The 21,230-nt window shown below is 44.2% G+C and overlaps 1 protein-coding gene and 1 non-coding gene across 3 annotated transcripts in view; one reads left to right on the forward strand and one right to left on the reverse strand.

Annotated features, from left to right (window-relative positions):
• Positions 1–1,343: 1,343 nt before the first annotated feature.
• LOC117363236 lies at positions 1,344–1,445 on the reverse strand. The gene has a single exon (XR_004540010.1). It is a non-coding gene; the product is annotated as a small nucleolar RNA U13 (small nucleolar RNA).
• Positions 1,446–1,740: 295 nt separating this feature from the next.
• The window catches only part of MAK16 (MAK16 homolog), a 29,850-nt gene continuing 10,360 nt past the window's right edge, over positions 1,741–21,230 (forward strand). The window contains exons 1-8 of one of the 2 annotated variants that reach the window (XM_033950197.1): positions 1,841–2,019; positions 3,330–3,379; positions 3,539–3,648; positions 3,869–3,933; positions 12,335–12,486; positions 16,780–16,834; positions 17,657–17,731; positions 18,166–18,270. In XM_033950197.1, the coding sequence (XP_033806088.1) occupies positions 2,005–2,019; positions 3,330–3,379; positions 3,539–3,648; positions 3,869–3,933; positions 12,335–12,486; positions 16,780–16,834; positions 17,657–17,731; positions 18,166–18,270 (627 nt within the window). In that variant the 5' untranslated portion in view covers positions 1,841–2,004. Of the gene's footprint in view, positions 2,020–3,329; positions 3,380–3,538; positions 3,649–3,868; positions 3,934–12,334; positions 12,487–16,779; positions 16,835–17,656; positions 17,732–18,165; positions 18,271–21,230 lie in introns of both variants that reach the window. The other variant, XM_033950195.1, reaches the window with a different exon arrangement.

The following is a 21,230-nucleotide window of genomic DNA, read 5'->3' on the forward strand; positions in this document are numbered from 1 at the left end:
CGGCGCATTATAATTGAAATTATAAAATTGTAAAACTAACAAAAAATTAAATGAGTTATTTATTTAAAGTTCTTTAATCTAATCTAATCCTTAGGTTTGTATACCGCATTATCTCCACATTCGTAGAGCTCGACGCGGTTTACAGTAGGTTTACTTTAAGCTAAGTATGGGTAATTGTAACAACGGTAAAACTAAAGTAGATAGAATTGCTAATCAATGTGATGGATGTGCTTGTTTTGAGTTCAAATTAACATGTGGCTCAATAGTTGACAAGCAAACATACATTTCATCATCCACCATCTGCAGTCATTCTCTTTATTTCAATTTCATTTGTCATATTGAAAATCCAAGTTCACAAAGATAAGATCCAAACGGTAACAAAGCCTTGATTGCTTTGTTGATCAAGTTAGGATAACTACTACATAAAAAAATAAAATTAAAACGAAAATTACTTGTCAGTTTTCAAGGACCAATCACATCAAAGAATGATGCTTATCTGGGCGGTTGTATCCTTACGCACACAGATGCTCAATAACATTGACAAACTCTTGCATACATGATGTACATGTCATTTGTTCTAGTGTATGAAGGGAATTTTAAAAAATAAAGTAAAATTCTGGAATCTCTTTGTGGCACACAGTTTGAGAGATACTAAGGTGCAGTCAACCACTTTCTCATTTGTACTGCAGACCAGAATATTTTTGGATGTTCTTGAAAAGACTGCAGCTCAATTGGTGCTGATGCTTCTCCACTGTTACAATTACCCATATATAGCTTAAAGAACTTTAAACAAATAACTGAAGGATAGGGGGATTGAGAGATACAGATAAGGGTAGATAAGAGTATGGAAAGAGTATAGATAAAAACAAGGGGGCTATAGGGCTAAATCAAGATAACAGGACACGTCATGGACCTGATGGGCCGCCACGGATGCGGACTGCTGGGCACGATGGACCTCTGGTCTGACCCAGCGGAGGCAAATTCTTATGTTCTTATGTAACTCTAATTTAATTTTTTGTTGGTTTTGCAATTTTATAATTTCAATTATAATAGTCCATAAAAAATATTTGCTCCGTTTAGTGTACCAGAGCTTTTTAAAATAAGAAACTATAGACATTGCGCTACAAAATACAAAAAAAACCTTACATATCACGATCTTTGCATCTATATTAAACTAAATAAAAAGCACTATCCCACTTGAAAAAAAACCCAAGTCCAGATCGTAAAGTACACAAAAACACAGAAAATATCAGGAAAATAAAACAACATATAAATCTAAATTAATAAATTTAAATATGCACATTTTTTTCTTTTACAAAATATCTCGGTCTCCTTCAGTTTAGAATCAGAAGGGTAATGTGCCGTGTCGTAACAATATTTGGGGATGGCACATTTCTTGCATGCGCAAGATTATCCCATTCATCACGTTTCTGAACCTGAAGGATCAACCAGCGTTAGCTAAGAACGCGTTTGCCATGCCGCATCATCAACTTTTTAGTTACAGTGACCAGTTACAGTGACCAATAGTGTATCCTGCTATCGCACTTGATAAGCGGACCATCTTAGTGCAGCTTTTATTCCATGAGCTGGAGATTTTTCCCAAGGTTTCCTAAAATCTTTCATCAATTTAGCTTATTACATATGTAAATTTATTTAGGGCGCTAGGGAGCCGGGAATGCGTCAGGAAGAAAATTCTCGCGCGATTACGCCATCTTTGATCAGCGTACGTTCTGCACGTGCTAAAAAAGGCCCTCCCCCGGTCCATCGTGAGATCCAAGCCTCTCTTTTGGAATATCTCCCGTTTTCTGCCATATTTCCACCCAATGAAGTGGCTTGATTTTGTCTCGGGTCGACGGAAGTAGTTAAACCGGAACGAGGCTAGGAACGCCTGGGGCATGAGTGTATGCATGGTGGGAAGCTGAGGTTCTGTAGGCTGGTTTCGTGGAGGGGAGCAAAGCAAAAGCCTGAGAAGAGGGAGTCTGAAGTCCAGAGCCAAGACACAGGATGCAGCACGACGATGTGAGTGTGTCCCTGTCTTTTTCTTATGAGTTGGAGATGGGGAAGGAATGAGGGAATATCACCTTGGAGATACACATACGGGTGTCTTCTGGTTGTGTGCCATTGTCCATCATTTGGGTTTATACAAGCTTTTTAAAAAACGGTCAAGTAGATTGAGATCGCCACCTTTTCTGGGAGTAAGGAGGGAATAAATGTCGACCTTGAATTCTACAACGTGCTCCCAAGTAATGCATACTAAACACGGTTGGAGACAGCATGTTGGGGTCAGTGGATCTTAGGTCTCACCTAGTATATACTGTATGTTAAAATTAGGCATGCTTTATTAAAAACAATAATGCTGTCCTTTAATTTGTAAACAGTAATACATATTCTTTAATTTGTATTCTTTTTCAAATTGTATTGCTAACTAAGAAAAACATCCACAGACTCCAACGGATTCAGAATGCCGCGGCCAAGCTCATCTTCGCTAAAAGTATATTTGACCATGTCTCCCTGCTCCTGGCCTAGCTCCACTGGCTTCCGATAATCGCCAGGGTCCACTATAAATGCACCTGTTTAACTTTCAAAATCCTATATGGTATCCTCCCTCCCTTTATCCCTCTTTCTTGGAATTCCTCAAACCCTAATATCACCAGATCCTCCCACAAATTAAAACTATCCTTCCCCTCGCTAAAAGGCATTTCCCACACAGGAAAGCTCTCTCCACTTCAAAATCACAGAGCTTTGGAACAACCTTACCTCCCCTCTTCGGAACTTGAGCTCTCTCCAAGTTTTCCGCAAACATCTGAAAACCTGGCTTTTCTCAAAAAATGTAAGTCTCCCTCCAACTTAGGAATCAAGGAAACTCTTATATCTTGGCATCCCAAATCCTCTAAATTTTCTTCACACTTCTACCTCTAACCCTCTGTTGTAGTTCCTTCCTATTTCTCCTACTGTAAACCGCGTCGAGCTCTACGAACGTGGAGATGATGCGGTATACAAACCTAAGGATTAGATTAGATTATCTTTTCATTCTTTAATTTGTTTAGGGCTGCATGTGGATTAATTTTTAAAAAAATTGTGATTGCATGCTTATTTTTTTCGACTGCAACTGGAAATGGAACTTGTTCAAAGAGATGTGTTGGGGAAAAGTAAATAAATAGCATACCTTTAATCACAATTAATTGAAATGCAGCCCTAGTTATAATCTTGTTTGATACAGTTTCTAAGAATTGGGCTAATTAGTATGGTTTGGTTATTCTAAAGGATGTTACGAGTGGGGTGCTTTTTTCTTCCAGTTGCCGATTTCTGTTTTTTTTTTTCTCTTTTAGGTGATTTGGGATATTATTGGGAACAAACAGTTCTGCTCTTGTAAAATAAAGTAAGTGTTGTATTTTAATTTTTAAAGCCCTGTATATTTAACAAGCACATGTAACCCAGCTGGTGTGTAAATTATTAAAGCGGAACATTTTATACTATTGTAAGCAGAATTAATAAAACTTGTTAGTGATGGCATGTTTCATTTCATCTTTTATTTCAGGACAAAGACTCAGAACTTTTGCCGGAATGAGTATAACTTGACTGGTCAGTGTAACCGCTCTTCTTGTCCTCTGGCAAACAGTCAATATGCTACTATCAAAGAGGAGAAAGGTAGGAGCAATGGGGAGCCCAAAATAAGCCTTTAGAAATTTAAAACTGCATTCTGTATTGCCACTGTTGTAAAAGCCAGCCCTGCTTCTTGGAAAGCCAGAGTACCTTAAGTCTGTTCTCTAGCCCTCTAAGGCTAAGTATCTGAAGGCTTTTAGACTAATAAACCTATATAGTTTGGTGTGAATACTAGTCAGAAAGAATGATACTCTTTCTTTTTTAGGACTGTGCTTCCTTTATATGAAGACCATAGAGAGAGCTGCTTTCCCATCACGCATGTGGGAAAGGGTGAGTTGTTTTTATTTTCTCTTAAATAAACATAACCATACATATCCTGTCTCTCTGTATAGTGAGTGGCTTTTGATTTCTCTTTATAACTTTGTAATAGATTAACAGGGAACTTCTAAAACCAGCACATACAGAGAAGAGCGACAAAAATGGTTAAGGGACTGGAGGAGTTGCCGTACAATGAGAGGCTAGAGAAACTGGGCCTCTTCTCCCTTGAAAAGAGTAGACTGAGAGGGGACATGATCGAAACATTCAAGATATTGAAGGGAATAGACTTAGTAGAGAAAGAGAGATTGTTCACCCTCTCCAAGGTGGAGAGTAACATACATAGTAACATAGTAGATGACGGCAGATAAAGACCCAAATGGTCCATCCAGTCTGCCCAACCTGATTCAATTAAAAATTTTTTTTTTTACATTTTTTCTTCTTAACTATTTCTGGGCAAGAATCCAAAGCTCTACCCAGTACTGTGCTTGGGTTCCAACTACCGAAATCTCTTGTCAAAACCTACTCTAGCCCATCTAGCCTGACCCTTACTTCCCATGTTCTCTTATGCCTTACCCCTGTTTCTTGCCCACCTTACTCATGGCCCCTTATATTGTACCTGTCTCCTGCTACCTACATTATTGTACCTGTATTCGCTGATTGCACCTTTTCGCTGATTGTATCTGTATTCGCTGATTGTCTAGCCCTTCTTTGTTGTAAACCGCCTCGAACTAATACGGCTTTGGCGGTATATAAGAAATAAAATTATTATTATTATCTACACCCTCCCAGCCATTGAAGCCCTCTCCAGCCTATCCTCCCCCAAACGGCCTAATGCAGAGAACGAGAGGCACTCTTTAAAGTTAAAAGGGGATAGATTCCGTACAAACGTAAGGAAGTTCTTCACCCAGAGAGTGGTAGAAATCTGGAACGCTCTTCCAGAAGCTGTTATAGGTGAAAGCACCCTCCAGGGATTCAAGAAAAGGTTAGAGAAGTTCCTGCTGAACCAGAACATACGCAGGTAAGGCTAGACTCAAATAAGGCACTGGTCTTTGACCTAAGGGCCGCCGCGTGAGCGAACTGTGGGGCACGATGGACCATTGGTCTAACCCAGCAGCAGCAATTCTTATGTTCTAAGAACACCATTAGAAACAGCAAAAAATGGCGAGGTTGAAGTGCCTACCGACACCTAAATTAAAAGACGTCAGAATCGCACCTTTATCCCAGGACAAGCAGGCAGCATATTCTTGACTGATGGGTGACGGCACCAACGGAGCCCCGGTACGGACAATTTTAGAGTGATTGCACTCTAAGAACTTGGAAAGTTCTAGCAGGCCGCACATCGCACGCGCGAGTGCCTTCCCGCCCGACGCGCGCGGTCCCCAGTTTCTTAGTTTCCACGGAGCTAAGAAGACGCACTTTTCAACGGCTGTTGAAAACTTTTTTCTCTTTCGCCTTCCCGCTCGCGTAAACTCGTTGGGAAATATTGTTTCCCTCATTTTATTTTCTTTTCTTTGTTAAAAAAAAACAAACAAAACTTAATTCGTTTTTCTTTCATTTTTTCGGTTTCGCCCCAGCGGGGCCTGTTGCTACCATCGAGGCCTCGGCCTTCGATTTGGCTGAAGCCGTTTTTACCTTCATGCCCCCTCAACCCGGGTTTAAGAAGTGCCAGCGGTGCGCTCGACCAATTTCACTCACAGACCCGCACAACTGGTGTCTACAGTGTCTTGGTCCTGACCATCGAGCGTCCACCTGCACCCGCTGTGCCACTCTTAAAAAGAGAACTTTAAAAAATCGCCAAATCCAACAGCGATTATTGTTTGGTACCGAGATGTCGGATTCGGCGGCACCAGTCCCCACTTAGACCCCGACGCAGTCGGCACCTGCCTCGTCGACACCGCGCCGGCGTCGCACCCATCAGGTAAGCCGGCTAAGAAGCCTTCCCCGCTGGAGCGCCCTCTGGTCTCAGTGGCAGCGAGCCCAATCCTGCCGACCTCGAGGCGCCCGCGGAAGCGCTCCGCTCCGATTGAGGTAAGCCCCTCGATATCGGGTTCCTCTTCGGAGTGTAGAGCGGCACCCAAGGTACCGCAGAAGAAAAAAGCGGTACCGGTGCCTTCACTGGACGAGCGCATTGCCGCCGTCCTGCAGGTACAGCTCAAAGAACAACTACAGCAGCTGCTACCTGCTCTTCTGACACCGAGCCTTCCAGTCCCGGTCCGGTCTGAGCCTCCGGTACCGGCAGTGGAGCAGCCTCCTTTGTTGGCATCCACCTTGTCGGTACCGATGCATACTACTTCCTCGGTATCTATGCCGGTCTTAGCGCCGGAACCGAGATCCTTACACCAGGCTGTTCAAACTTTGGCGCCGACACAGCCTATAACATCTCCCGGTGCCGTTTCACAGAGGTCTGGGAAGTCAATGCATAAAACTCGACACCTAGAACCCTCCACACCGGAATCCCGGGACCGCAGTTTTCAAGTACGGGACCCTGATCTGTGGGGCGATTCGGAGGACCCTCTTCTCTCAGAGGGAGAGTGTTCATCAGGGGAAGAGGATCCTTCTGTTTTAGATCCGTCCTCTAAACCTGATGCAACTTCTTTTACCTCTTTTCTCAAAGAGATGTGTGACTCTCTCTCTATTCCCTTGGAGGCTGAATCCAAAAAATCCAAGGCATTTCTCGATGCTCTGGACTTTGACCAGCCTCCAAGGGAATTTCTCAAACTGCCTCTCCATGACATATATTAAGAGAGACATTTTACAAAAATCTAGAGACACCCTTGACCATCCCAGGAGCTCCCCGCAAACTGGAATCCTTATATAAGGTCATACCTATTCCAGGCTTTGACAAGCCGCAACTCCCCCATGAGTCTTTACTGGTGGAATCTACTTTAAAGAAATCCACGGGGGCTAGTGTATACGCTTCTGTCCCTCCTGGCAGAGAAGGTAAGGCCATGGATAAGTTTAGCAAGAGGTTGTATCAAAATGCGATGCTAGCAAATAGATTTGGGAACTATGCTTTCCATTTTTCTTTTTACCTTAAGCATCTCATTCAGACTTTGTCATCTTTTGAGAAATACCTCCCTGACCGTAAAAGATCCGCCTTTCGCCAAACTTCTTCATTGCTCTTACAACTGCGCAAGTTCATGGTCAGATCAATCTATGACACCTTTGAGCTGACCTCTAGGGCCACGGCTATGTCGGTGGCTATGCGGCGACTGGCCTGGCTCAGAGTTTCAGAACTCGATGTCAATCATCAAGATCGACTGGCCAATGCACCTTGTTTGGGGGATGAGCTGTTTGGAGAATCCATGGACTCCACTACTCAGAAACTCTCAGCTCATGAGACTCGATGGGACACTCTCCTTAAGACAAAGAAGAAGACCCCACCTACTAGGCCTTTTCGCCAGCAATCGGCCTATCAACGTAGATTTGTGGCTCGTCCTTTACCTCAGGCCCAGCAACAACCCAGGCGTCAGAGGCAAGCTGCTAGACCAGCACAGCAGCAACAGCAGGTGAAACCTCCCCCTTCACATAAATCAACTCAACCCTTTTGACTTGGTTCTCCAGGACATAGCCAGTCTCCCTCCTTCTGCCCATCTTCCGCAGCCCATAGGAGGACGCCTTACTCATTTCATAAGCCGTTGGGAAATCATCACCTCGGATCAGTGGGTCCTCAACATCATCCGCCACGGCTATTCTCTCAATTTCCAGACTCTTCCTGCCCAAAGTCTGCCAAGAGAGTCTGCTTTGAACACTCCTCAGTCTTCCCTCCTTCTTCAAGAGGTTCAATCCCTCCTTCTTCTGAACGCCATAGAGGAAGTTTCTCTAGATCAAAAGGGGCAGGGATTTTACTCCTGTTACTTTCTAGTCCCCAAGAAAACAGGAGATCTCAGACCCATCCTAGATCTTCGCAATCTCAACAAATACTTGGTCAAAGAGAAATTCAAGATGCTTTCTCTGGCTACTCTTTATCCTCTTCTCAATCAAGGCGACTGGCTATGTTCCCTAGATCTCAAAGAAGCATACACTCACATACCAGTCAATCTGGCCTCCAGACAGTACCTCCGCTTCATGATCAACCATTGTCATTACCAATACAAGGTGCTACCCTTCGGTCTTGCCTCCTCTCCAAGAGTGTTCATCAAATGTCTGATTGTGGTGGCCGCCTTTCTACGTTCCCACCACCTTCAGGTGTTTCCTTACCTGGACGATTGGTTGATAAAGGCCAATTCTTCTCAGATAGTACTCCAGGCCACCAACCAGACCATCCTGTTTCTACAACTTCTGGGGTTCGAGATCAATCTATCCAAATCTCATATTTTCCCCACTCAGAGACTTCAATTCATTGGAGCGGTGCTGGACACAGTCCTCATGAGAGCATTTCTGCCGTCCAACCGTCTTCACACTCTCCAATCTCTGTGTCAGCAGGTGCTTCATCAATGCTCCATCTCTGCCAAGCAAATGATGATACTCTTGGGTCACATGGCCTCCACAGTTCATGTCACACCCTTCGCACGTCTCCACATGCGCACTCCTCAATGGACCCTAGCGACCCAGTGGTCCCAAGCGACGGATCCTTGCTCACGACACATATCTGTGACATCATCTCTTCGTCAGTCTCTACAATGGTGGTTGATATCCTCAAATCTCTCCAGAGGTCTTTTGTTCCATCTACCTCCTCATCAACTTGTCATCACCATCGACGCCTCCCCTTATGCCTGGGGAGCTCATTTGAACGAATTCCAAACTCAAGGACTTTGGACAGCCCAGGAAATGAAACATCACATCAACTTCCTGGAACTCAGAGCGATGTTTTATGCCCTCAAGGCCTTCCAACATCTTCTCTTTCCTCAGGTCCTCCTGCTGTGCACAGACAATCAAGCTGCGATGTACTACATCAACAAGCAGGGTGGGACAGGCTCTCGCCTCTTGTGCCAGGAAGCCCAGAAGATTTGGGCTTGGGCCACAGATCACCATCTATTCCTGAAAGCTATCTACATTCAGGGAGCACAGAATTCCTTAGCGGACAAGCTCAGCAGAATTCTCCAGCCTCACGAGTGGACACTCGATCCTTTTACTCTACAGTCCATCTTCGCTCAGTGGGGCACTGCTCAGATAGACCTCTTTGCAGCTCCTCACAATCATCAGCTGCCCCACTTCTGCTCCAGACTCTACTCTCCTCACCGTCTGGCAGCAGATGCATTTCTCCTGAATTGGTCCAATCTCTTCCTGTATGCTTTCCCTCCTCTGCCTCTCATGCTCCGGACCTTGTTCAAGCTCAAGAGGGAACAGGCCACCATGATTCTGATTGCGCCACGGTGGCCCAAGCAACATTGGTTCTCCCTTCTACTTCAACTCAGTTCCAGGGAACCTATTCTACTTCCACAATTTCCTTCTCTGCTTACGCAGCATCAGGAGACCCTTCTGCATCCCAACCTCCAGTCTCTGCACCTGACAGCCTGGTATCTCTCGGGCTGACTTCGAATGATACTCTTTTGTCTCAGTCCGTTCGTTCTGTTCTGGATGCCTCCAGGAAACCTGCCACTCTGCAATGTTACCATCAGAAGTGGACCCGGTTTTCTTCCTGGTGTCTTCTTCATCATCATAATCCTACGTCCCTTGCTGTGGAGACCTTGTTGGATTACCTTCTTTCTTTGTCTGACTCTGGTCTCAAGTCTACTTCCATCAGTGCTATTGCTGCTTTTCATGAGCCAGTCCATGAGAAACTCCTTTCAGCTCATCCCTTGGTCTCCAGATTCATGTGAGGTCTTTTCAATGTGAAACCACCTCTTAAAGCACCTCCTGTGATCTGGGATCTTAATGTGGTTCTCTCAGCCTTAATGAAGCCTCCGTTTGAACCTTTGGCCACAGCTTCTTTCAAATTTCTCACTTGGAAGGTTCTCTTCCTGATTGCTCTCACCTCTGCCAGGAGGGTCAGTGAGCTCCATGCACTAGTAGCAGACCCACCTTTTACCGTCTTTCATCATGACAAGGTGGTTCTGCGTACACATCCAAAGTTTCTCCCTAAGGTTGTCTCTGAATTCCATCTCAACCAATCCATTGTTCTGCCTGTCTTCTTTCCGAAACCTCACTCTCATTCTGGAGAACAGGCTCTGCATACTTTGGACTGTAAGCGGGCTTTAGCTTACTATTTAGACCGTACTAAGCCCCACAGATCATTCCCTCAACTCTTTCTGTCCTTTGATCCGAATAAATTGGGACATCCTGTTTCTAAACGTACGCTGTCCAATTGGCTCGCAGCGTGCATTTCTTTCTGTTATGCTCAGACCGGACTGACACTGGAAGGTTCTGTCACAGCCCATAGAGTTCGAGCCATGGCAGCATCTGTGGCTTTCCTCCGTTCCACACCTATTGAGGAAATCTGCAAGGCTGCTACTTGGTCCTCAGTTCATACTTTTACATCTCACTATTGTCTGGACGCATTCTCCAGACGGGATGGTCACTTCGGCCAATCTGTTTTGGAAAATTTGTTTTCCTAATGGCCAACCTTCCCACCATCCCTCTTTTTGTTAGCTTGGAGGTCACCCATCAGTCAAGAATATGCTGCCTGCTTGTCCTGGGATAAAGCACAGTTACTTACCATAACAGGTGTTATCCAGGGACAGCAGGCAGATATTCTTGCGTCCCACCCACCTCCCCGGGTTGGCTTCTTAGCTGGCTTATCCTAACTGGGGACTGCGCGCCTCCGTCGGGCGGGAAGGCACTCGCGCGTGCGCGGTGCGGCCTGCTAGAACTTTCCAAGTTCTTAGAGTGCAATCACTCTAAAATTGTCCGTACCGGGGCTCCGTCGGTGCCGTCACCCATCAGTCAAGAATATCTGCCTGCTGTCCCTGGATAACACCTGTTACGGTAAGTAACTGTGCTATATGGACTCTTTAGGCCACCGAATGCCAAAATAGGAGTGGCTAATGCAGGAAGTGGCATTAGGCAGCCTAAATCACCTATGTAGGTGCAATCCACACAAAGATAGGCGCTTGAAATATAGGCCCAAAAAACCCTGGCCTACATTTCCAGTGCCTGTCTTTGCCAGGGATCCTGAAAATAATCCACATCAACTCCCCCCCTCCAAAGAGAGCCCTTCCCGCTGAGCCTGACACCCTCCACACCTCTTCCACTCTTTCCTGCCGGCAGGCCTTCCTCTTCCAGGTGCATTCTAGCCCAGGCACTTTTTGGAGGGGCCTTAGATGCCTGGGCCAATCAGAATCTTAGACCCCTCCCAGTGCATCCCAGGGTGTACCGGGAAAGGGAAGGCCCGCCATTTTGAAGAGGCGGGCCTGCTGGCAGGAGGGAGTGGGCATCCCTCCTGATGTTTTTCCATCCAAAGGTGTAAGGAGGGTGTAGAAGGGTTTGTGAGGATGTTGGGCTCAGCCAGAGAGGGCTCTTTTTGGAGGGGGGGAGATCAGTAGGTGAGTATGAGGGAAAGGAATTGTGGATCTCCGTGCTGGTTTAGCTAGTCATGGCAGGGGAATCCCCAATCAGCTGAGCTAGCAGAACTCCCCAAAGCCACAGTTTCAGGGAGTCTTGCCAGCACAGCTGATCAGGGATTCCCCTGCCGCTATTAGCTGATGGCAAGCTGTGGACTATTTTCAGGATCCCCAGCAAAGATAGGCACCGGAAACGTAGGCCAGAGTTTTCCAGGCCTACATTTCTAGTGTCTATATTTGTGTGAATAGCGCCTTCGTAGGCGCTTGAGGCATGATTCTCTAACCAGAGCTGTCACATGATTGACATACGATCGGCAGCCACTTTTAAGCCAACATGGGCATCGGTTAGAGAATCCGGGCGTTAGTGTACACAGCTCAAAAACATGTGAGAGATTCTGTAGAGTACTTCTGAAAAACATACAATCTGTTTGGCAGAAGTGAACAAAAGTGGCGCAGTGGTTAAAGCTACAGCCTCAGCACCCTGAGGTTGTGGGTTCAAGCCCACGCTGCTCCTTGTGACCCTGGGCAAGTCACTTAATCCCCCCATTGCCCCAGGTACGTTAGATAGATTGTGAGCCCACCGGGACAGAAAGGGAAAAATGCTTGAGTACCTGAATAAGTTTATGTAAACCGTTTTGAGCTCCCCTGGGAGAACGGTATAGAAAATTGAATAAATAAATAAAAATGTTGATCTATGTGATACAGAACATTTGATGTGCATATACTGGATTTCTGGGTTTCATCTGTTGCAGGTGTGTTCTTTAGAATGAATAAGTCGGTTCCAATTTTAAAGACATAATGAATATAGAAACCTGGTGTTGAAATAAAGTCCCTTGAGGTCTGCAACATGGAGGAGCACAGCACAGGCTGTAAATCTGGAAGTCTGTACAGTTTAATGCCAACTCAGGCAAAAATCAATGTTTGAAACTTGAAAGCAAATGCTGTATCTAAAGTTTGTCACCCTCTTTTAGGTCCAGTTGAGCAAGAACTATGAAAAGGCTCTGGAGCAGATAGATGAAAACCTCATTTACTGGCCACGCTTTATTCGTCACAAATGCAAGCAGAGGTTCACCAAGATTACACAGTACCTGATCAGAATTCGCAAACTCACTCTCAAGCGACAGTAAGTGAAGATTGTGGATTGCAATGTTTTCCCTGTAGTTAGATTCATTAATTTTTATTGTTGATAATTTTAGTATGTTTTATTTGGTTATAATTTTTTATATATATGTATAGTTTATTGTACGATTTTATCAAATAGCACTGCTTAGGTTCACAGAGGTGTAAACAGTTTATAAATGCTATATTTAAGTTAAATCTACAATAAAATGGAAGTATATCACAGTTGGTGATAGTAGCTAAAAATTGCTAATTTAGTATATGAATGTTACTCAAAAGCCCCTCATTTTTGTACAATCCTTCTGGAGGCTCTGTGAGGTCATCTGTGCTGACACTTCCCTTGAAGCTCAGTTTGTTTCTGCAGCTTTGCTGAGAACTTCTAGTTTCTTCTGCTCGTGATTTTATTTCTCAATTCCTAGTCTTTTGTTTTTGTCGGTGCCGCAGGTATTGCCCAGGTGCTGTGGATTCACTCTGAGAGTGTTCCTTCGGCGGGAGATCACAGACTTTTCCGTAAAGATTGTCTGCTTCTGGAGGGTGCTCTGTAAGCTTAAACTACAGTAAGCCCTCTAGACAGCCTGCAGATTGGATCTCAAAAGCCCCTCATTTAGGCCTAAAAATAAATGGTATCAGTGTGCTAAGATTATAGAATACTAGCACTTACATGCATGTGGCATGGTCCACTAAGTAGTACGGGAGATCACAGACTTTTCCGTAAAGATTGTCTGCTTCTGGAGGGTGCTCTGTAAGCTTAAACTACAGTAAGCCCTCTAGACAGCCTGCAGATTGGATCTCAAAAGCCCCTCATTTAGGCCTAAAAATAAATGGTATCAGTGTGCTAAGATTATAGAATACTAGCATTTACATGCATGTGGCATGGTCCACTAAGTAGTACTGTATGCTCTTGTTGTTGCATGCTAAGTTTATACATGTATAAGTTGCACACCTAAGTGTGCTTTGAGCCAAGTGCAGCACAACAAAGAAAAATGGGGAGACCCAATGATCCACAGTGAAAACAATCCACCGATGAAAACAAAAACTGTGGATACAGATGTTCTGGAGATAATTTATTAAACACTGACATATAAAACCATGAAAATTCAATTAAAAAAGTACAATGATAAAAAAATACTGTGATAGAAATCCAACCGGACCCTACATGGTCCGTGTTTCGGCATACACGCCTTCCTCAGGAGTCCAATAGTTTGCAAACACATATAAAGAATTGGACTGAAAACAGTCTATTGTCTTTAAACCTGTGAGCAAAGAACACCGCAGACAAGCTGAAGTAGCAAAAAAATGCAAAGTGCAACATTTTACACCTTCACATTTATGCCCAGCTTATAAAAACATGGTGTGAAAGTGCCTAAATGTTGGTGTACATTTGCAAACTTGCACTCTGTTCTGTAAAAGAATCTGATCATCCATATGCCATTATAGAATTTGAGCTTGGTGACCTTTTTATAGAATTGCCTCCAAAACATATATTTCATACGTTGTGTTAATCCTAAATTGAAGAGCCCTTTTCCAAAACTTAGTCTGTCCAGCAGCAGGTTTGAGAATAACAGATTGTGTTCAATATTCTATGCAATATTCACTCAGTCCAAAAACCACTAAGGCAGTGTTCTTCAATGCAAGGCTCAGGAACCAGTGGCGGCCCCCAGAGACTTCTGAAGGTGGCCCTCATTATCAGTCTAGCTTTTTTTTTTTCTCTCTGCCTTTCTAACCAGGTTCATGACAGAAAGAGATAAGTGGATGGGAGGAAGAAGCTCATACTGGAAGGGCAAGGAATTTCTCAGTAGTTGGAAAGAATTCATTTGGAAATGCCCAACTCCTTAAGGATATACCCAATAAACTGTTTGAAGGCAGGATGATGGGGTGAATGTTGTCATCATCTTGCAAGGAAAAATATTTGGCGGCTCTCCATCAGCTTATTGGCTTCAAAGTGGCCCTGACTTAGAAATTAGTGAAGACCACACACTAAGGGGCTCATTTTCAAAAGACAAACGTGTCCAAAAAAACAGCACAAAGTGGCACGTGGACGTTTTATTTGCCAAAACATCCAAATCCTCATTTTTAAAACCTATTTTCTAGACTGTTTTCTATGCCAATTGTCATTAGTTTGTCTAAATTCCAAGGGTGTGTATTAAGAGGTGTGTTTTGGGCGGGACTAGGGTGGGCTTATGATCTGTACATTTTGCAGCAATAATCAAACATTTTCCAAAACGTCCAGGGCAGTTTGGACGTTTGGGACTAGACCTGTTTTAATAGCAAATAAGTACCAACAAGGTGTCCAAACTGAGCAGATGACCACTAAACGGATGAAGGCTTAACCCCATACACTCCCCTGGTGGTCACTGACCCCCCCCCCAAAAAAAAAAAAAAAAAAAGAAAAAAAGATGTGATTGAAACAGTATTTCCAATTCAATAGGTGAGACATTCTAGACAAGTGGGTTGTATCCCAATGGTTGCGTGTCATATTCAGAGGGAATCCACTCTGGATTTTTTCTATGACTCTCCTGTACGTCACTGGGAGTTATAGCACCACCTTCAGGTTTTTTTTCCTTCTGCACACATGCCTGAAGGAGTGTTTCTGTTCTGCTCTCCCTTTTTCTTATTTTATTTTTATGTTTTTGTCCCTTTTCGGGATTTCTTTGTGCTCCAAGTATTTCTTCAGCTCTAGACACAGACAGGACAATTACCTGTTGGCCAGCCTGCATTCGTTTCTTTAGAGGTCGGGACCGTCCCTGCTTTTATCTCACCCTCTATTAAGTAGGGGTTCAAGTGCAGACTATTGGGTGTCCTTTGGGGGCTCAGCGGTGTCTCACAGGGCTCCAGCTGTGTTTACCTCCACCCATCCAAGTAGCACGTCCGTTGGTTCACAGGGGTGTAGGTAAGGTCAGGCACCACATTTGACAGAGCCCAAAGATCAGCGTAGAGAAGGCATTCCCAGCATGAGGCTTGTTTTTCTGTTTCAGAAATGGTCATGTTCGTTACTGGATTTTCGTTTGTGTTCCACAAAGTGTCCAGATTTGGATAGCATATCGAAAATGCCCCTTTCACATCACTTTCTATCCCATCGCCTCATAGTATAGACTTTTCTTTATCTACTGTCCAACCTGCTTTATCTAATTTCAGTCCACCAAATTGGTTGGAATCGTCTAAATGCAGATTGAATAATTAATTCTTCTATAGCAATTATAGACCCCCCTTTCCTATGTCCGTTTTCTCTACTTGATATTTGGATGCACTTCTGAAATTGTCTAAACCTGAACTTAGATGTCATATCAAAAATGCCGCCAAGTAATTTAAATACCATGAATATAAAGACAACACAAGGGGAATCCACACCTATAGAAACCCCAGTGGATAAAGTAGTGGATATGAATTTGTCTTCATTTCTGGAAAATTCCCTTGAGGTTGTCACTCAAAGAACTACCATGTTGTTGACCCTAGCCTTGGAGAGTGATAGGGAATTTATTCTTCGTATGTATTTTCGTCATATAAATGATAAGTTTTTGGGCTCTAATGTTCAAGTTTTTCCAGATTTAGCTCAGAGGACCCAGAGACGTAGGAAGGAGTTCTTGTCCCTGAGGTCAAGAACCCTGGCTCTGGGGGCTACATTTCTTGTTAAATTTCCTGCAAAGTGTTATGTATCTTTTCAAGATAAGAATTTTCTTTTTTTTGAGCCCAAACAACTTTTGGAATTTATTGGATCAAAAGAGAAATTGGTAACCATGTCTATAATGCATGACCTGCCAGCTGGCTGTAATTTGGGAATCTAATGCCGTGACCTTGATTAGTTGATTTGTTACTACTATTTAGAAGTTTATTTCTTTTCTTGGACTAAATAAGACATTATTATTTTCTTTACAAGTTTTATTGAATATCATTACTGGATCTCTTGCAGTGTATAAAAGTAATGCTTGTATTTAAAATGGAAAATCTTATAAATAAATAAATAAAAATACCATGAACTTAGTTTTGGAACAGGAATAAGCTACACTAGATGACTCTTGATGAACAAAATTAAAATTGCATAACTTAAAACTGACAAAAATAGACCGAGTGAGTTTTGGAAAAATGTGCTTCAGTTTCCTCAATCCTGTTTATCGTGTGTCTTCAAATACTCCTTCCCAGAAGGCAAACGGGGGCCCTTTCCAGCATGAAAGCTGTCATAATAGTGACAGCTTTTTTTCTTGTCCTTCCAGGCTTAAACATTAGTCTTTGTGCCACAGCTCTAGTGACTTCACCTTAGGTTGAGGATCACCTATTTGTTGCCTCGTATTTTTCTTTTTAGGAGAAAACTGGTTCCTTTAAGCAGAAAGGTGGAACGGAGAGAAAAGCGGAGGGAGGTAAGCTAAAATTCATAGAGACCCACATACAATATAGCTCCAATTAATTTGTTTATATCTTTCACATAATCAACTTAGCAGAATTTAAAAAGGATTTGGATTAGAGAATGATACTGGGACAAATTTGTCCCCATCCAGTCGAGTTTTGACACTGTCCCTGTCCCTGTCCCATTCCTATAAGCTCTGCCTTAACCACACAAGCCTCAAACACTTATGATTTTAAAGTGTTTGAGGCTTGTGCAGATAATGACAGAGCTTGCAGGAATGGGGCAGGGACAGGAAAAGAACTCGCTCGGATGGAAAAATTAGTTCCGGCGGGGATGGGGAAAATTTTGTCCCCGTGTCATTCTCTAGTTTAGATAATTTCTTAAAAGTCCATAAGCTGTTATAAGATGGGCTTGAGAAAATCCACTACTTATTTCTAGAATAAGCAGCATAAAACATGTTTTACGCTTTTAGGATCTTGCAAGGTACTTGTGACTTGAATTGACCATTGCTGGAAACAGGATACTGGGCTTGATAGACCTTTGGTCAGTCCCAGTATGGCAAAGCTTCTGTTCTTTTGTTCATTGTGCTTCATGTAAATGTAGCTGGGAAGCTTCTCCTGCACTTCTGAAGTGGTCGATGTACTCAGCCTCACAGGAGCTCAGGTTTGAGACTGAGTATGCAAGATGCAGTGGAGGGGAGGCAGCCTTCCAGCTTGGCAAAATGATCATATTCAGCATGTTGTGGAGAGAGAACTCTCTCAAGCAGATAACTGGTATTTTGAGCAACAATATTGCCTTTCTTATAAGATTAATACTGATTGTTTCTTGCTTGCAGGAAAAGGCTCTTGTTGCAGCTCAGCTGGATAATGCAATAGAGAAAGAACTGCTGGAGAGACTGAAACAAGGAGCGGTAAGAACTGTATTAAGGAGACCGTGATCGTAGCGGTATTCAGAATGTTCCCACTGATCTTTTCCTCAAAGGATGATCTATTTTCATATGCACTATGTGCAACCAAAACCCTTTTATAATTTGCTCATGCATTCTAATAAATTTATGTACAAGGTTTTGGTTTTTTTGCTGTCATATTTTTAGTTGTATATTTTGCTTGCTGATCTATTTATTCCCAGCTTTGTAGATGCTGCTTTGGTGTACTATTTTTTTGATGTGGGGGGTGGAGGTGGGCTGTGAAGGTTGTTAATGTTCATCTTTGTCTCTGCTGATTATGTTTGAAGAGCACAGAGCCTGCTGCTAGCTCTAGTGTGAGTAGAAACTAAAGGGTTAAGCTCCTTTGCACCTTTGTATATTTTGCTTAACATTTGTGATATTTATAATTCCTTCTTTAGTATGGAGATATTTATAACTTCCCCATCCATGCCTTTGACAAAGCCCTGCAACAGCAAGATCAGGAGAGTGAAACAGACTCCTCAGAAGCTGAAGAGGAGAATGATGTAAGTATGTTTTAATTCTTTTCCTCTCCATTGCATTTCCCTATCCCCCAAATACATTAAAAAATAATTAAACTTTAGCTTTTTTTTTGTGCCTAGTACCATATAGTTTCGTTATAAGGAAAGAAGATTGCCTCCCAGGTTCCCTCCAGGCAGCTGGAGGAGCTTGGTACCTCTTACTTCGATTTGTGACATAGACACGAGACAACAGATAAAGATCATATGGCTTATCCAGTCTGCCTGGCTTCTCCCAAAAGTTGACACCAGCTGTTAACCTGTACAATCCCTTCCTCTCCCTCAGTGATCCTCTGTATTTGTCCAGTGCGTTCTTGAATTCAGATACTGTCCTCCACTACTTCCACTGGAGAGATGTTACATACCTGCCTCCAGTTATGTAAATATTTCCTTAGATTACTCCAGAGTCTACCATCTTTTTAACCTCATTCTGTGCCTCCTTGTTTCAAAGCTTCCTTTCAGTTGCAAGGCCTGTCTCGTGTTCCTTTATACCAGTGTTCTCAAACCCTTTGCAGGGCCACATTTTAGATTTGTAGGTACATGAAGGGCCTCAGAAAAAATAGTTAATGTCTTATTAAAGAAATGACAATTTTGCATGAGGTAAAACTCTTTATAGTTTATAAATCTTTCCTTTTGGCTAAGTCTTAATAATAATAAGGAGAAATTAGGTTCTTACCTGCTAATTTACTTTCTTTTAGCTTCTCCAGACCAGTAGAGGTTAATCTTTACGAATGGGTATATATCCAATCATGACCAGCAGGTGGAGACTGAAAACAAAACTGTGGGACAGTATATAATATACTCCCTTCTCTATTTACATCAGTCTGCCGAATAGCCAAGCAGAACTAAGAACTGGAAAACAGAAAGAAAACAATACTCCGAACAGGAGTAACAAATAACATACCCAAATGCTGTTGGAAAATGCAGAGGAGAAATACCAGAAGGAAAATGTCCCCACAGCTCGCCAGCTAAGCCAGCCGAGCCACAGCCGCTGTTCTTTAATTCTCCCCGGCCCTAGAAAAATACTAGAACACGCAGCAAAAAACAAAAACTGCCCGCGAAACAGCCCCAACAACAACAACAACAGACAGGGTGGGGACCTCTACTGGTCTGGAGAAGCTAAAAGAAAGTAAATTAGCAGGTAAGAACCTAATTTCTCCTTCTTTAGCACTCTCCAGACCAGTAGAGGTTAATCTTTACGAATGGGACGTACCAAAGCAGTCCCTCACACGTGCGGGACCCCCGAAGGGCTGACACCAGAACACACACACCGAACACCGCGGTCTGACGCGCCAGAACATCTACCCAAAAGAGACCGACAAAGGAATACAAGGAAGACCAAACCGCAGCCTTACAAATGTCCACTGGAGGCACGAGCGACGACTCAGCCCAAGAAGCCGCCTGACCCCGAGTAGAATGAGCTTTGAGAAACTCCGGAACGGGCTGCTGCCCCAGAAGAGAAGCGGAAGCAATAGTCTCCTTGATCTAGCATGCAATAGTAGCTCTAGAAGCGCCAGCCCCCCTAAGAGGACCAGTCAGAAGGACAAAGAGATGATTTTATTTCCTGATCTCCTGGGTCCGTTGCACATAAGAGCGAAGGACCCGACCAACATCCAACTTGCTCAGCTGTCTTTGCTCAGAAGAGCCCCCCCAACTACCCAAGACCGGGAGGACCACAGATTGATTGACATGAAAAGGAAAAACTACTTTCGGCAGAAAAGGAAGGAACAGGCCTCAAGACAACCTGCTCCCTAGAAAACTCCAAGAAGGGAGCCCTACAAGAGAAAACCTGTAGCTCAGAAACACGCCTAGCGGAAGAAATGTCCACCAAAAAGACCGTCTTCAGAGTAAGGTCCTTCAAAGAGCAGCCGCCCAACGGTTCGAAGGGCGGGTGCATCAGAATAGAGAGAACCAGACTGAGATTCCAAGAGGGAATAGAGGACCGCACAGGAGGCCTGAACACCTTGGCCGCCCGCAAAAAGCGAATCACATCAGGAATGGCTGTCAAACGCTGACCCGTCACAAACCCCCGAAAGGGTGACAAGGCCACAAGCTGAACCCGGAGAGAAGCCGAAGCCAGGCCTCTATCCAGGCCATCTTGCAAGAACTCTAGGATGTTAGGCACAGAAACGCGAAGAGAGACCACTCCCCGCACCTGGCACCACCCATCAAAGAAGTGCCAAATCCACACAGAAGCCTGAGAGGTAGAAAGCCTCCAGGACCCCAAGAGTGTAGAAATCACCCTATCTGAATACCTCTTCTTACCAAGGCGACCCCTTTCAAAAGCCAAGCCGTAAGACAGAAGGGAGACGGGTCGAACATGGGAATGGAACCCTGCGTCAGAAGGTCGTCCAAGGGAGGCAGAGGAAGAGGATCCGCCACCAGAGTGTCACCAGATCTGCATATCACGGATGTCGAGGCCATCTGGAGCCACCAGAACCACCAGACCCGGATGGCGAACAATGCGGAGAAGAGCTCTGCCCACTAATGGCCACGGAGGGAACATGCACAACAGCCCCTCTGTTGGCCATGGTTGAACCAGAGCATCCAGACCCTCGGCCAGTCCATCCCTGCGACGACTGAAGAAGCGGAACCCCTCGGCATTGCCACTCATGGCCGTCAGGTCCATCAGGGACTGACCCCAAGCCTGCATTATCAACTGAAAAGCCACAGGGCTGAGACACCACTCTCTGTGATCTAAGATGTGACTGAGGAAGTTCGCCTGAACATTCTCCACCCCGGCCATGTGAGAGGCCGAGAGGTCCAGAAGGCGTGACTCCGCCCCAAAGCATGAGCCGAGCCGCCTCCTCCGCCACCTGAGCGCTCTTGGTGCCTCAACGATTGACATAAGCCACCGCTGTGGCATTGTCAGACCGGACTCTGACCGACTTGCCCATCAAGAGGGAGCAGAAGGCTAACAGCGCCAGAGGGACGGCTCTGGTCTCCAA

The sequence above is a fragment of the Geotrypetes seraphini genome, chromosome 6, assembly GCF_902459505.1.
Source record: "Geotrypetes seraphini chromosome 6, aGeoSer1.1, whole genome shotgun sequence".
Lineage (NCBI taxonomy): Eukaryota > Metazoa > Chordata > Amphibia > Gymnophiona > Dermophiidae > Geotrypetes > Geotrypetes seraphini.